Raw genomic sequence first — 16,323 nt, 5'->3', positions numbered from 1 at the left:
TTTGTAAACTAAATAGGATTTTTCTTTCTTTTTGTGTTATGTAAAATACAGAAGCTTGGGGAACAATTCGGACAACCTGTGCAACAAAGGTTACAATTGGGTTTGAAGTTTTCTAGACGATGCGAGTCACTGAAGTATCATATAATTGTGTCATCTGATGTATAGTTGTAAACTGAAAAGGATTTGTAAACTGAATAGGATTTTTTTTCTGTGTTGTGTGAAATACAAAAGCTTGAGGAACAAGTCAGACAACTTGTGCAACAAAGGAAGGTACAATATTTTACAATTGGGTTTGAAGTTTCCATGACGATGCGAGTCACTGAAGTATCATATGATTGCGTCATCTGATATATATTTGTAAACTAAATAGGATTTTTTCTCTCTGTGTTGTGTGAAATACAAAAACTTGAGGAACAATTCAGACAACTCGTGCAACAAAGGAAAGTACAATAGGTTACAATTGGGTTTGAAATTTTCAAGATGATGTGAGCTACTGAAGTATCATATGTATGTATTATCTGGTGTATATTTGTAAACTAAAAGGATTCTTTCTTTCTGTGTTGTGTGAAATGCATGGAATGATTCAGGATGAGTAGGACTGTACAGGTGAAAAATCATCACCCTCCATCACGATGTGTATGATGTGGCATTTATGGTAATGTCATTGGGAGGATGTTGAAACGATAATGGTACACGAGGGGTGGACAATAAATCATCGCAGCTAGTCCAACAGTGAATGCTGACCTGTGCGTGCATAGGTAATCCTCCCATCTGAACGACTGTACTTGTAATGGTCCTAGCGTTAATAAAGTGTGCAGGGCCCTTAAGAGATGAAAGCGGTGATCGGTGTCTATCCCGACTTGCTTCTGTTCTAACGTTTGCTTTCATTCATTATGAATGAAGCTTCTTTATTGTGGTTGTTGGAAGGCCAGCAAGATGCTAACATGTTGTGGAACTTTATTCTATAGAAGTTACGTTAGCAGGTAGTAGTGATGTGGTTTTATTCTTATTGGATACAAATGTAATGTAGTTTCTACAAATACTGGACTTCATTCATACAAGTCCTCAAAGCTACGGATTCCCACCACTAGAAACTGTATCACCTTGTATTGAGGTGCAAAAAAAATGCAATCACAAGACACAGTTTGGGGTGCATTTTGAAAATGTTACTTTAATTGATATAAATGCATGACTTGGTACCAAAACATCATATGAAAATCTTGGTGATCCTGACATAAAAATGGAAACAAGCTATGGGCAATCAGCATAAATACACAAGTGTGCCATAGTGTCCACAAGGGCATCTAATCGGATCAGTTAGTCATAATGTGAGCCCTCCAGTTAGTCATAAATAGGGATACAATCCTCTATAGATACAATTGATCCATTTTCTTAATTAATTAGTTACTTGTTCTCATAATATATGTGATAGTAACAGAGTGACATAGTAGCAATTAGCTGCCAACATGTTAGATTGACCCTGACTGTACCCCTGTCCACAAAAGTTGTTTGGTGGGACTGTCAATCACCCATTCTCATATGAGGACTATTCCATTTGACAAATTGGGGGGAGGATATTTTTACTCTACTGAATTTATGATGTTGATATAATGCCAATTCTGAATTGAAGAATGCTTAAAAAAACAACTGATATAGTTTTTATGACACCACTTCTTGTTTTCTGTTATAACATCTTGAAATATTATTGAGCAGTTTCATTATCATCGCTGCCATAATGCCTTCTTTATCAGTTAAAAGTGTGATATTTTTCAAAAGCTATATTTAGATGATATATGTATATAGTCCTGTTATCATTATGGTACCAAAACAAAGAAAGCAGTATCTAATTATCATTGCTACAGATATAACGCTAAGTCAAATTAGTTTTAAAAAGCCAGCTTACCGCTCCAATTTTCCAAGCTTAGGTTGTTGACATCTTGTGTTTATGATGTCTTTTAGGTGCTTTTGTTGTGTGTTCTGTTTTACCATGTTTTCTTTTTGTCCTGCAGCCTTAGTAATGTCATTATCAATGCTTTATATTGGTGCTGATTAAAAACTTTCCTGGTCGGATTGTTTAAGTACAAGTAGGAGGCCAACGAACTCCGATCAGTAATGCTGGACAGAAACGAGTGGAGACACAGGTGTCACCTCCAAAAAGAGGATGAACTGAACTGAACTGAGAAAGCGTAGGCCTGTTTGAGAAAACCGAGCAAGCCCATCTCTCTATTTGTCAAGCAGAGGTTAAAACTTGGGCTTGTTTTTACACATTTTAAGTGTTTTTGTCCTATAGCCTTAGTAATGCAATTATCAATGCTGTATATCCCTGCTGATATGAAACTTTCCTTGTGAGATTGTTAAAGTATAAGTAAAAAGCGTAGGCCTCCTTGAGAAAACCGAAGCCAGCCCATCTCTCCCAGGGGGACTCTGTCTCCACCACCGCCTCATTAGTATGCAGGCCGTCTCCCAGGTGAGACCAGGATTTTGTCTGGAGGGAAGATTTATGCCCCAAGATGTGGGATGCCTGTCTTTGAGCAAATACCTTGGCAGCCAGCCATTTCTGCTACAGTACCATAATGTCTTCCTATACAACAGGTCCTAGACGTACACCATGTTTTCTTGCCTTCACAGCCCTTATTCTCTTACACTGTCACATTTGCAGTGGAAAGTTTCACAGCCAAGTAATGTACATTTTTATGTGATGAAATATTGGTTAATATAATTTTACAAAATAATTTTCTTTTTTGTTGTTTCTTAGAAATGAAGAAAATTTGCTTCAGGTAAATTTTTTTGCTGTCAAATGTTGAAAAATGGAATATCATAAAGACAGATACAGACTTTCAGCATTGAGAAAAGTCTTGTAAAATTCAGTTTGTACACATTTGACCTGAATGTGCTAAAAATTGTGCATCATTGATGAGGAAGAGGTCTACATTATTTATAAAGCTTTGTTTATATCAAAGTAGTTTCAAGAACTGGTTGTAAAAGAATCTGATTACATTAATCAGTCTGAAGAATGGAAACATAAGATGCACAAATTTAAAGATGTGTTAGGTTTTGATTGTGGCCTTACCTATCGCCATTGATCGATCAACTAGGATAGGGAAGGATGATACATCGCTAGCCTAGTTGTGTCATGTTAAGACATTGTCATTTAATCAACCTAGCTTTGTATGTCACCCGCAACTTGGCCACAAGGAAACAATGTGGTGAGATCTTCTAACAGTTTGCCATGTGTAAACTCAAAGTTGTCTGTGAATCCTGTGTTCATATAGAAATGATACCCAGTCCCCTGTCTTTGATTTTAGGCATTTCATTCCATTGATTTTCCTTATTTGAATAAAGTAACAATATAGAGAAACATAATTAAGTCATCTACACTAAAGGAAGTACTGATGAAGATGGCAGCTTTTTACTAAATCACTTAGCATTGATTTAAATAGTGACAACTAGTCCTTTACTGTCTTATGTCTCTTAACATATCTTATTTTATAAACCACACAAGATATGATCATCAATTATAAACTAATTATCATCATTAGAACATCATATACAGTTAGTCTATAGCAAGTTATGCTTGAGGATATATTTCAGCTTTGGTCTCTTGAGAGAAGAACCACTTCTTGGTAATAATGAATTTTGTTCTGATGATGTTACGTTCACACAATTGAACTCATCGCATCCCAGATAGCCAACAAAGTGGAACCATAGGGAAGGTGTCATGGAGGTTCGAAGGTCGCAGGAAGTGATGCGTTATTTATGACCCTGTGGCCAGCGAGGTCACGACGTGTGGTCACTGCTTATGAATATTTTAGAGCCTGTCCAGCGCGATGTGGGGAGGTCCGGTCAAACCTCGCAGGCGATTTGTTCCGCACGGTTGAGGGATGGGTGACGGGAATGAAAAATCCATATTTTGGGTTTACATCGAGTTTGCATCAGTTGTTTAGAACACAGGAATCAACCGCTTCCACCTTATTACCTCCAGGAAATATGGAGGTTTTGTTTTCAGTGTGTGTGTGTGTGTCTATATGTGTGCCTGTCTTTCCAGATTTTGGTTGTCTGTATAAATAAAGGCCAATAGATGAATTGGTATGTGGGTAGGTTTTGGGAAGACAAGGTCAAGGTTAAATTTGGTCCCCCTGGTGGCTATCTGTGGTACTGCAGCAGAACTTCCAGTTTTTGAATCTTTTGTTCTGGGCCTGGTATGCATGGAGTATGTTTTTGATGTTATGGTGGTATTGCGTATGTTTTTGGTGTTATGGTGGTATTGCGTATGTTTTTGGTGTTATGGTGGTATTGCTTATGTTTTTTGATCTTTTGGTGGCAGGAAGCTTTTGGTATCAGTAAGACTTGGTGCAGGTGTGGACCCCCTAGCTGGTTTTCGTTGATGGATTGTTACCCTGACATGTCCCTGATCCATAGTGTGTATGACAATTCAACACACAGCCCACTCTCCCATAGGTGACAACGGTATCACTTCTTAAACTCAAATGCTCGCCTCTCTGTTATTAAGTATCCGCAAGGACCATATTATCCAATTTGTGGACATACTAATACTGTTAGGGGAACAAATTGTGCATTATGTAGCACAGGTCCAGGTTCTTTTGTACTGTGGTATTATCTGCATGTCGGAAGGACTCGGCTCTGAGCACCACAGTCAGGAGCAACATACATCACTGCAGATTTACAGAAGTGTCTGTCATGTTAGATCAAGCATGGTAATTGTATAGTGGGAACTAGGTAGACCTAAACACAGCAAGATTTTCATTCAGGGTACAGGATTTAATTCTTGCAATATTGCAAGTTGTTGGGTTTCTTTACAGAAAAATGCCTAAATTCTACATTTTGGGGCTTTAACGTTAGTCACAAAATGTGTCAGAAATTAATTCATAGAATATGTTGGATGTTTTCTTTATAGATTTCTTGATGCGTGATGGATGAAAATGCCAGACATATTTAGAGTACAGTATTAGAGCTATGGAGAGAATCTTTTATGTGGAAGGGGGCAAGGCTGGAGTTGAACCCAGGACATCTGGTTTGAGAAACCAGCACTGTCAGCCATAGCTCTCTTGCCTTTGAAACCACAGAGAGCTTCCTCCAAGTTCTTAATTCTGTCCTCTCAGAAATGAAAGGCTCTCTTGTTGCATTGAATACAGCAAAAGTAGAACCAAAGTTGAATAACTCCAACGTTTCTTGGAAATAGCCAAATAAATCAACTTCTTTTTTTACATATTTTGGATTGAAAACATGTAACGCTAGTTCACCTATCTGCGGGGTAAGCTATATTTTCTATTTTTCCTAACAGGGTATCTGAGGATATCAACTCGTTGGACGATAGTTTCAAGTTACAATGTGTTCAAAGTATTGCAGTTTGAAACCACTGTCAACTTGATATCCCTACATGTATATGCCTGTTTCTGACAGAAACAGATTTAGGTTATCCCACGGATAAAGGTGAACTATCGTTAGTCAAACTAGGTAATTGAAGCTTGTGTATGTTTTCTTAAAGTATTTGTCATATTTCTTATGAAAGAAGTGCTGAGAATTTCTCCAACTATGACTTACCAACTGTGTTGTTTCTCCTAGCAGAGTGCAGCCACCGCTCCCAGCCCCCTAGGACCCATGCCCCCCAACGATGGCGTTATGCCTGGCGGACCAATGCCTCCCGGTTTCTTTCCTGGGGTAAGATCTCATTTCTGTAAAATCATCTTCTCTGTTAGAAAAAAAAGGCATCACATGTCCTTTCAGTACTAGTTTTATATATGTGTATTTGGTGTTAGGAAAATTAATAAAAGGAATTATTTATTTTGAAAAAAAGGCATCAAAAGCGTTAATATCAGATCAAAATATTTACCCGTAACCTTTAATTTTGAGACAACAGAAAAAAATGTGAAAATACAAATCATACATACCGACAGACATCAATACACATGATAACTGAAATATCCAAGTCCTCATAATGTTGATATTAAACCCTCATTGTACCAGTTACAACCATTACTAGATTATCATTCTCACTAATATCTTATAACTCAACATCATAAAAGGGCTCCTCTTAGTTTTGAATAAAATGGATGAAATCAGATCAGGAAATATGACACTATGTGACACCTGTCGAACAAATTCATTGAATTCTAATCAGATTTTAACCTTTGGTATAGTTGATGTTTGACGTGAAATTAAAACCTTCATGTTTCGTTTTCAAACATGTTTCGGTCCTGTCAGGTAGGCAAGATCCCCAGACACTTAATAGACCACAGTCGCCTGCTGAATTAATTCAAAATTTTCCCACTATTTTTGGGATGAACAGCCTGTAGTAGGGATAATGGGTGTGGGGGTGGCTCGCCTTTCTAAGGGGCTCGCTCTACACGTGACACGCTTTTTACTCCCACTTCTTCGCACCCTTGAAAGCATTTCTTGAATTGCCAGCGTCTGACAAAAGAGCTGCTGCAGGTAGTTGGTGATGATTGACGTAAAATACAGCCATGTTTCAAATTGCCGACATAAACTGCTGTAGCCGTCTAAGTCATGAACATCATTTCTACCAATTGTTAACCTTGCAATATTTAAAATTTACTTCTAAGAAGACTCGTCTCCAAAAAGATTTGTGTGTGTACAAGGTAAGGGCGGCAATATAATGCGAGGCAAAATATTGTTTTTTTGGCGTTTGTTTAGTGCACCCTTCTTCAAACTTGGCTATCTAGTATCTTTTAACTGTCCCTTTGAAAAATGCTTGCCTGTGACCCACAGTTGCATTGATTGATTATTTAAATTCAAAGTAGAAGTCAGTAGAAAGATGATTAGATGATAACTCAAAGTTTGTGCTTGGCATACAGGCTTTCTATGGAAGGTACACCTTACACACATACATTGAGCCAGGCTGGAAGATATTCTTCATGTGTGTGCTCAGCCTGTGCTCCAAAATCGTTGCATACTCACTGTCGTTTCGTTTTCTCCTGTCAGCCTCCAGCCTCACAGACGTCGCCCCATGGCCAGCCACCCCCACATCAGAATCAGATGATCCCACACAATCAGGTCTGTATGGGAGGACGGGAATGTACCACTCTTATTCAGGGGAGTCCTAGCTTCCTACAAAAAAGAAATAAGAAGAAATCAAACATGGTATCACACATACACCCATTCTTGCCCTCAGCTACTAAACAAGCTTGTTACAGGAAAGGAAAAGAAATAAAAGTTACAAAATGTCACAAATAATCTACATTAGAATTACCAGACACCATCAAGCAAAAGTACCAAATAGGTTGTGCAAGACTACAATGAGAATGAATGAACGAGTACACCTACAGAAACCAATACAGTAGCTATATTTATAACAAAGGAACAAACAAACGTCCGGTCATTCAGATGTCCATCACTTGATGCCATTTTCCAAAGAGGATGGTCTTTCAACTGTGAGACGGAAATTTTTCTATCCCCTTATAAATGATGAGCTCCAGGATAGGGCCACATCCAGACTAATTAAGCAGTGGTTTTAGTGTCTCTTTGTCTACTTGATGCATGGGTAACTGTATGGCATGGCCTAAATTTTGTTAAGATTTGGATTTTTTTTTTCAAATTCTTTGTATCTGTTCGGTTTTGATTTCTAAGGTCCTCTGTTCCACCACTTGCCAATTGCCGAACGGCCAAAAGGAACCAAGATGGGATTTGTATAGGTTGATTTCATGATACGAAAATGATGCGAGATTTAAATGACAGTAGAACACACAAAAGCAAGAAAAAAAATCAATGAAATTTGTTCAGTGATCTGTCAAATCTTTGGTTGCTTAGCAGAGGTGACAACCAAATTTCCATTCCAGGACAGAGGGATGGGTCCTGGTAACAGCCCTGTTGTAGTGTATTGTCAGTCCTCTGGAGCTCCAAAATAACTGTTTATAATAAAAAAATGATTCAAAAGTTAAGGAAGATGGTACGTTGACTAACAACATAACATGACCATCAACTCAAAGCAAGACGTACAAATCACATCAACTACAGTAACATGGCAACTACAAAAAACAAAGTATTGGTTCCTTTGATTTAATATTACTGATGAAATAACCTTACTAAGTTAGGAAAGGTGAAAAGAACTTCATTTCTGACTCCAGGGAAGCATTTGACGTGGCTGATAAAGCCAAGAAAACTGACACAGAAATATGATGTTGCCATATTACCAGCTTAGAATATAACAACACTTCCACACAAAAAATCCCGTCCTTCGCCTTAATAAAAACATACACCAAACCTACAGAAGACATCAGCTTACGTTCTCACTAGTGACAAGAGCACGTTTGGAAGCAACAGAAAATTTATTTTCCCTCCAAAATGCACACCTCCCTATTAATCTGTGGCTGTTGGTACAGGGAATTGTGGGAGGATGGGTGACCTTGTCAATGTTATCAAGATTCAGCCCACTTGTAATTTGCATCTTTGACTGCACAACTGTTCACAACAATACCCCCAGCTTGGGGCTATAACATTTTGAATAAAACATTTTGGGAATAAAACATGCTTGAGATTAGAATAACATACTGAAAAAACCAAAGTATTCAACAAGAACAGAATTTCTCCAAATTTGAATGTTCAGAAATATTATGATCTGTCCAATTTTTGTTAACACTTGAAAATGCAAAGAGCTGGAGAAGGTATGAAGGTTGTGTGGCTCTGTCCAGATGCCATTCTCTAGATTAATTCTAACATGGCTGCCATTTAGCAAAATGTCCCCAAATCTAGGAAGATAACAGAAAAAAAACAAAACCAGATTACCAAAACGGCTCTGAATACTTGACACAACGTGCTTGAACACACATTTTCATTCCTAGATTTCAACATATATATTTTTATACATCTACACCTAGCTAGAGCTAAATTGTCCTCACCACTGGTGTAAAAAGGTTGAAGATTGCCAAACAGTATTTCACGATTCTCACCCCAACTTGGAAAGATGCCAAGATGGCCTCCACCTAATCTTGGTGCAAGTAATAACTCCTGTATGTGTGGTGCCAAGCAGTAAAGGTAATAATGGTCATCATATATTTACGACAAGATGACTTCATACCATCTCCTACCAGAGAACTGGAGACTTAGATACAGAACACATCTTGACCATCGGAAACTTCATACCTAGAAGCCAAGTAGTAAAAGATAAAAGCTAGGTAAACATTGGGATATGTACCAGTCTTTTCATAGTCTGACAGGTAACAGTTGAATAGCAAACTGCTGTCAAAAACTTTGCATTCAACTAAATGCTGAATTTATAATATAAAGTTAATGTTTCTGTAACCTTAGGTCTCCCTTTCCCTATTTAATGCAGTGTTGGAAATATGACAGAAAGCAAAAAAAAGACAATGCAAAAACCTTCCTACTCACTCAACAACAGTAATACTGGCAGAAAAATCATATTATTAATGTGGAAACCCTGCTAACGTCACATTTTAACATCCCCACGCGGTATCTTGATGTAATCTTTTTCCCCATTGATCATAAAACCACTGGTAACAAGTAGTCATGATGTCTGCCGATCCTGTCCTTTGATAAGTGTTGTTCTGTCTGTCTGTCTTGGTGTACGCATGTTGTACAAGAGAACAAACACCACACAAGAAACATTAAAGGGATTTAACAGAATTGCATGAAATAGGCATGACGTTACACTTGTAGTGTGCTAGGAGGTTTGGTAGTGCATGTTAGATAGAATGATTTATTCATAATGCATGGGCAAGATTTGTAGAGCTCCTTCCCAAATGGATTGTTAGTTAGGCAAATACCCCCTCCCCCTGCATGCTTTGGATCACTCCCTTGCATGTGGATGAGTTAGGCGGATGGTAGCAGCTACAGTGAGCATAGCAGTGAGGCCGAACAAGGTGTTGCATTATCAAAGGCCTGGGGAGGAATTCCAAGTATGACTTTTGGCACAGCGGCTCCCTACTCAATGATTAATGTCAAGAACAAATTGTCTGCAGAGTGGTTGATTTGCTGACTTGTTAACTTGCAGAAAATTAAATTTAGTAGCTGTTTTTCTGACAGTCACACGTTTGTCGACACAAATTTGATGCATAAATTAGCATTTATGGGGGGGACCTGTAGCACTGCTATGCTCAGAAAGGTGCTCGCTTGTAGGATGTGACTCGCCCCTTGACAATGCCTTTCCTGCCGTTACCTTCCCAGAATTCACCTCACCCTCCAAGACCCATGATGCCACATGACCAGGTTGGTAGTGCTTTAGCTGCCTCTATGTTCCTATCGTTCAGCAACCGCAAACTAAGGAATTCACAACCGTGAATCTGTCCCTCCCTGTAGAAGTTATCATGTTAACTTGAAAGTTCAAAAGTGTAAAGTTTACTTTGAATCAAAGTTGAACTGTAATTTCTTACACACGCAAAAATTGGACATAACCATATTTTTGACAGACAAACTCCAGTGTTTGTCAAGGAATGAGCAATCCGCCGCAGTGCAGTCATGTGACATTTTCTCCTTGACAAAGACTGTAGTTGGTCAGTTGAATATTTGGGTCCAATTTTTTGTGTTAGAAGTTAGTTACAGTTCAACTTCAGATGTCATAATTGTCCAAAATTGTCCACACAGCAAATGGTCAGAGGATTAGAGCTGACAATTCTTGTTACCAAACAACCAGGAATTATGAGATACATTTCTAAAAGACTAACTATAACTATAAGAGATTGGCATCTTTAGAAAAACTGACATATTAATGCCAATATTGCTGCATATTAGTGGGTGAGTTTCTTTACTAAAATACTGAAAGGCTTTTCGATCGTGAGTCTCAAACAGAAACAGAACAGTGTGGTGTCCAGGGGAGAATCAACCAGCTTCAAGGACAAGTAATTTAGGACAAGTCAGTAGTATCAAACTCAAAACAGGCCTCATTAGATAAACTGGTGGAGGAGGCAAGCTAGTTAGGCAAAAGCTGTTCCCTGGGTATTGGACCAACTAGTTAGGCAGGCTGCACTGAAGCCAATTATTCCAGGCCAACTGGTATATGTATGCATACCACTAGTTAAGCAAAAGCAGGGAAGAGTCTTGTTTTGGACATAACACTTACTATCTCCTTAAGTTATTGTAGTTCCTGTCAACCTTCATTAAGCATGTTATACTATCCACAGGGCAATTTTAGCTCATTGTAGAAAGAAGTGGCAGGCAGTTGTTCAAAACCGTCCTCCAGGACTAATAACAATAACGTACATGCTTAATCTCCAGGCAGATTTACCACTGGCCGAGGAGTATAGCTGGCCAAAGGGTGTTAGCTGGTCTGCTGACTCCCTTCAGCCAGCTATACTCCAGCTTTGGTACTATCTTATGTCACCAGTAAATCTGCCTGGAGATTAGTACATGTTGGCCGTGGTGCTGAAGTGTGGGCCAGTGTTGGTCCTGTCTATAGTCTGACTACACATATCAAAGATAGCTATAAGAAATACCATGCAGTCTTCTACAACAGCTTGAAGATAGGTTGTAGCAACCTGGGTACCATCCGTGTAGTAGTTGGCTCCTATGTACCCATCTGGAGAAGGTGTACATTCAAACCTTTTGGTGGTGATGTCATTTAATGAGCAAATCAAGGAATGGGTTCTAGAGTGCTCATTTGATGACAATAGCCCTCCCACAAGCAGGTGGAGGGTGTTTCAAGTGTTGGAATACCTGTTCCTATGAGCACTTGAATCCATTCCTTAATTTGCTCATGTTTGGAGACCAATCAGTGCCCTCGTCCAAAATGTAGACAATTCTAGACGTCAGAGATGTCAAGGTTCCTCGATGGAATAGCTGAGAAGCAACAGTATGTAATAAACGAAGCAAACTGCTATCCAGATGGTACCCTGGCTAAGCTCATAGAATGTTTACTTGTGAATGTGTACCTGACGTAGAATAGTGGAGTAGTAAAAACAACAACATTCTTACTGAATTCACTGTCTACATCATTTTGTAAGAAGTCACTCACCTTCTGTTGTTGTGTTGTTTGTATCACCTGCAGCCCTTTATGAACCCCAGATATCCAGGTGGACCTAGAATGCCAAACAGAATGCCAAATCAGGTGAGTGCTCACATATATCATCATCATCATCGCAACAGGGAGTCTCGTTTGTTCTCTTTGCACAAGGCGAAGCTCAATCAAATTTGAACTCTCCTCAGATCTAGCTGCAGTACCAGTTTAGCAAAGTACTTCACACAACAAAACATTACTCAGAAGTGGATGAAGCAGAGATAGACACACTATAGTATATCTAAGCCCTTTTTCGACTGTAAGCTTAATTGTCTATACACATATGCAGCATAATGACAGTTTACACCACTATGATAGATGATGTGTGCCTTGAGACATTGTCCCCCAATCTGATAATAAACAGACAGAAGCAACTCAGGCGAGAAGATTTCAACCTTTCCAATTATGTTGTCATAAGCGAAGCGTGAAAAGTGGCTATTGTTATACCAGATGGTAAGAAAACAGGCCCTTCCAAAATGTGAAAGAAAAGTGATAGAAAAAATAACATTGCATGGCAATGAGTTAGAGATGTCTTTGTACATACCCAAGTGTTTTATTCAACCTACGTTTTGGTGACCGCCTGTCACCTTCCTCATGGCAATTCTGTCTGGTTTTTTTATTCAGTGACTTGCCAACCTGATGAAACTGTTCACTGATTGCATAGTAATGTTTTGAAAACATGTAACACCGAGCAGAATTCTGGCTCAGGTTCCCAGAATTCTGGCTCAGGTTCCCAGAATTCTGCAGAATTCTGGCTCAGGTTCCCAGAATTCTGCAGAATTCTGGCTCAGGTTCCAGAATTCTCCAGAATTCTGGCTCAGGTTCCAGAATTCTGCAGAATTCTCCAGAATTCTCCAGAATTGACTTTGTTCCTGGAGACATCTAATTGCATTCTACATATTAATTACCTTTCAATATACATTTTCACAAAAATATCTGATATATAGGTGTAGTCTGTGAAAAGCTACAAGCATTAGTCCAAAGTGCTCTGCTCAGTCCAATTTTAATCTGCTCGGTGTTATGTCTATATCTCTTCATTGACCCTTTCCTGGTTCACATGAGGTTGCTGTAGTATCACATTTCTGATTGACATGTTGTTCTTTATACATCACAGAAGCAATAACATAGGCATGTTTTGAATTATTGAAGTTGAATTATTGGTCTTTCATACTTCAATATCCTGCATGAATATACATTGCAATGATTTATATTTTTCTAGCATTTGTGCAACTGGATACTACATATGCTTGGCATGTAACTGTCAAATTGTGTCAACAAAGAAGCATTTTCACACACATGACCACTTCTTTCTAGAATACTAGTATATCCCAATACCTACAAAATGATTTGAATTATGCCCGGAACAAATGTTCCAACCATGTTATTCTAAGCAACCTAACTACCTTGCCCACTGAGGGTGATTCACTGATAAAGAACTCAGAAGGTTCGTAGACATCTTGACACCTGAAGTGCCCAGAGAATACAGGAGCACCTGAGAGTTCACCTCATTCCTGCCCCCATAACAAGAAAACTCAACACAAGCACAGAATGACTGAGAACCTGTCAGTCATTAGTAACAAAGAGCCAGCCCCAAGAAAGAAGATCTGCCCTTATCCCAGCTGGAATATTAAAGAAAATAAAGATCCATGCCCAAACTTGCATCTCACATACACACCAACACCCTACCTGTAACACCCCTTCCAACACAGCTATTCCTCCCAGAAGAACACTATCTCTATATTCAATTCCTTATTGAGGGGCTGTTTTAGTCCTTTTACCTAGGGGGACAAAGCCTACAGCTCTGTGTATATATTGGGGAGCTTTAGGCATCAAACATAAAGGACCCTACATACACACTTCACCTGAAGGGGTGACCTGGTGCGATTGGCTGGAAAGCGCAAGCCTGGCAAAGCTGCATTGCAGTACTAGCTATCGAAAAAGCATAAACTTCAACTCAGCTTGGGGTCACCTCAGCTTGAGGTCACCTGCTTTGCTGCTTTTCATACCTGGAACACCTCTAATAAACACTGGAGACCAGTGATGCTGTAAAACACAACCCCAGTGGGAAAGACCATCTGTCCCCGATGTCCATTGCTGGGAAATTAGAGATTGGCTCCTGGAATGTTACCCCTCTGACATAGATACTATAATCATGCTGGCCAAGGGAATCACTAGTCACACAGTTGATAGTCCAATTGTCTGGGCCACAATGGGCAAATTAAATCATTGTCTCCAACGAGTCATTGATCGGCCATTGATCAGTACAAAGCAGATGGACTGTGAGGGGAGTGATGCGAGTTGGCCTGGCAACAAGACTGCCGCTACTCTAAATAACATGGCTAACTTCAGAAGACCGCAGCTTAGAATAACATTACTAACTTAAGAAGGTCTTCTTGTGTGTGGCGGCAGTGAAAAATTATCTCGTAAAGTTATGGAGAAAACTAAGGTTGTCACCCGAAATGTCCGAAAGTAAATATCTGTTTTTGTCAAGTTGTAAATATTGAATTGTATTTGAATATTGTTACCTGGATGTCTAACCTTTATAAACAAACTAAGTATTCAGTTTTAAAACTGTTACAATCAAGTCTTTCGAGTTCTGTCTTCTGACAAGAAATACTAGAACATTTTTGATTGGAGTGAAGGAAGTTGTATATCACATGTACACTCGTGGTTCCCAGAGGAAAGAAAAGACAAACCTTACCTGCTCTTGTGATGTCTATCTGTAGAGACAACCTTGTAGAAGATGCAGTGTTGCCAGTCCTTCTGCCATGGAATGGTTGACAGTGTATCCCTTCAGGAGACTCTCCCAACAAACAGTCTTGTCACACACAGATGATAAAACAGTCCATGCAGCTGTCACATCATCTTTCTTCTGGTCCTTTGGTGTCTGCACCAGTCCTGGAACATGTTCCCTCTCCCTCTGTAGTGCCAGTTCTCCCCCACAGCCATCTGTCCTCAACACCTGGACCTGAAAACAAGGCATTACCACATAATCCCCTCAGTATTACCTTATCATTTGTTGTGTGGAAAGGCATGAGGCTGGGCCAATTGTGAACAGGGGGCCCCAATTTCCTCTCCTAAGAGGTGTTTTTATTAAGCAGTGGTGAGAGATATGTTTGGCGCCAGCGTGGAAGTGTTGGGCACATGTTGGGGTATACAGGGGGGGGATACAGATACACAAACGCTTTGGTGATGTCTGAAAAGTTGGAGTTATTCAATTAAGGGCTCCCTTATCTGGCTGGCAGGCTCCTGTCATGTGATGCCACCTTTGCACCAGGGTTGGGCAGAGATGGCCTGAAATTGGAAGGAGCTGTGGATGAGATTACCAATGGGGGAGGGGTGCCATTAATCATGCTGCAGTATTTTTGCTGTGCTGGACCCACCCAAAGTGGAGAAACAGAAATACCAGGCCAGATAGACTGACCCAACAGAGTTACATAAGGCAGCTGTATAGAAACAGGTCACTAGCCTGGATGACAGACTGTTTCTAGGGCTTACACAGGCTAGCCACACGGCCCTGGGGCCAACATGCCACTTGGTACATTTTACCACATAAGGACTGTCCTGAACAGTTTTATGATCAATCAAATGAAGCTAGCATCGTATTATCAATAATAAATCTGCAGAAGTGGTCTAAATGTGGTCTTAGGTGATAGAATTAGCTACAAATATTAAATGATTTGACTAGATTCTAGAAACATTAAAAAAGAATTTAAGAGTTGCAACAGAGAACACTTGGGTGGGTAAGATATTGGCCATTTAATTGATATGATATTCAAAAGAAGTAGGCCAGAATGTTGCTGTAGTTTATATCTATGCATGTACCCATGCTGTGGGGGTAGTGGGAATGTCTCTGCAGACTTGTTATTGGCACTTCTCTCTGGGCACAGGTGATCCAAGGCCAGGTTGAAAGGCAGTGCCATTAAAAGGCCATGGTTTATGTAGGAGGCCTGTACAACTGTATGTAATTGCAGCTCTCTGAAGCCTCTGGGAATCAGGAAAGGGCAGCCTGGCTTCATACTCATTTATCTCACTTGTCAGGCAATCTGAGACTTTAAAGTCTTTTTAGTTGAGTCCCCATCTAACGCTAGCTGTTCACCTCTATCCACGGGGTAACCTGTCTTGAAATACATTTTTGTGTAGGGACTATTTAGGGAAATCAAGTTGATGGGTGGTGGTTGCAAATTGCAATATTTTAAAATATGTTTGAAACCACCGTCTGACGACTTAATATCCCTATATACCCTGTCGTTAAAAGCAACGGATCATGTGATAGGTTTCCCCACGGATAAAGGTGAACCAACGTCAAGTATTATAGATATCAGAACGCAAAACGGACG

At 39.6% G+C, this 16,323-nt stretch overlaps 1 protein-coding gene across 15 annotated transcripts in view; it reads left to right on the top strand.

The window, feature by feature from the left end:
• The window catches only part of LOC118432025 (single-stranded DNA-binding protein 3-like), a 76,850-nt gene that overhangs the window by 26,467 nt on the left and 34,060 nt on the right, over positions 1-16,323 (top strand). For 10 of the 15 annotated variants that reach the window (XM_035843516.1, XM_035843511.1, XM_035843520.1 and 7 more), the window contains exons 5-8: positions 5,587-5,679; positions 6,961-7,032; positions 10,159-10,200; positions 11,975-12,034. In XM_035843516.1, the coding sequence (XP_035699409.1) occupies positions 5,587-5,679; positions 6,961-7,032; positions 10,159-10,200; positions 11,975-12,034 (267 nt within the window). The remainder of the gene's footprint in view (positions 1-5,586; positions 5,680-6,960; positions 7,033-10,158; positions 10,201-11,974; positions 12,035-16,323) is intronic. The other 5 variants (XM_035843523.1, XM_035843514.1, XM_035843525.1 and 2 more) reach the window with 3 other exon arrangements.

Source organism: Branchiostoma floridae, chromosome 15 (genome assembly GCF_000003815.2).
Source record: "Branchiostoma floridae strain S238N-H82 chromosome 15, Bfl_VNyyK, whole genome shotgun sequence".
NCBI classification, from domain to species: Eukaryota; Metazoa; Chordata; class Leptocardii; order Amphioxiformes; family Branchiostomatidae; genus Branchiostoma; species Branchiostoma floridae.
The sequence above is the reverse complement of the archived record's forward strand: the minus strand, read 5'-3'. Positions and strand labels throughout refer to the sequence as shown.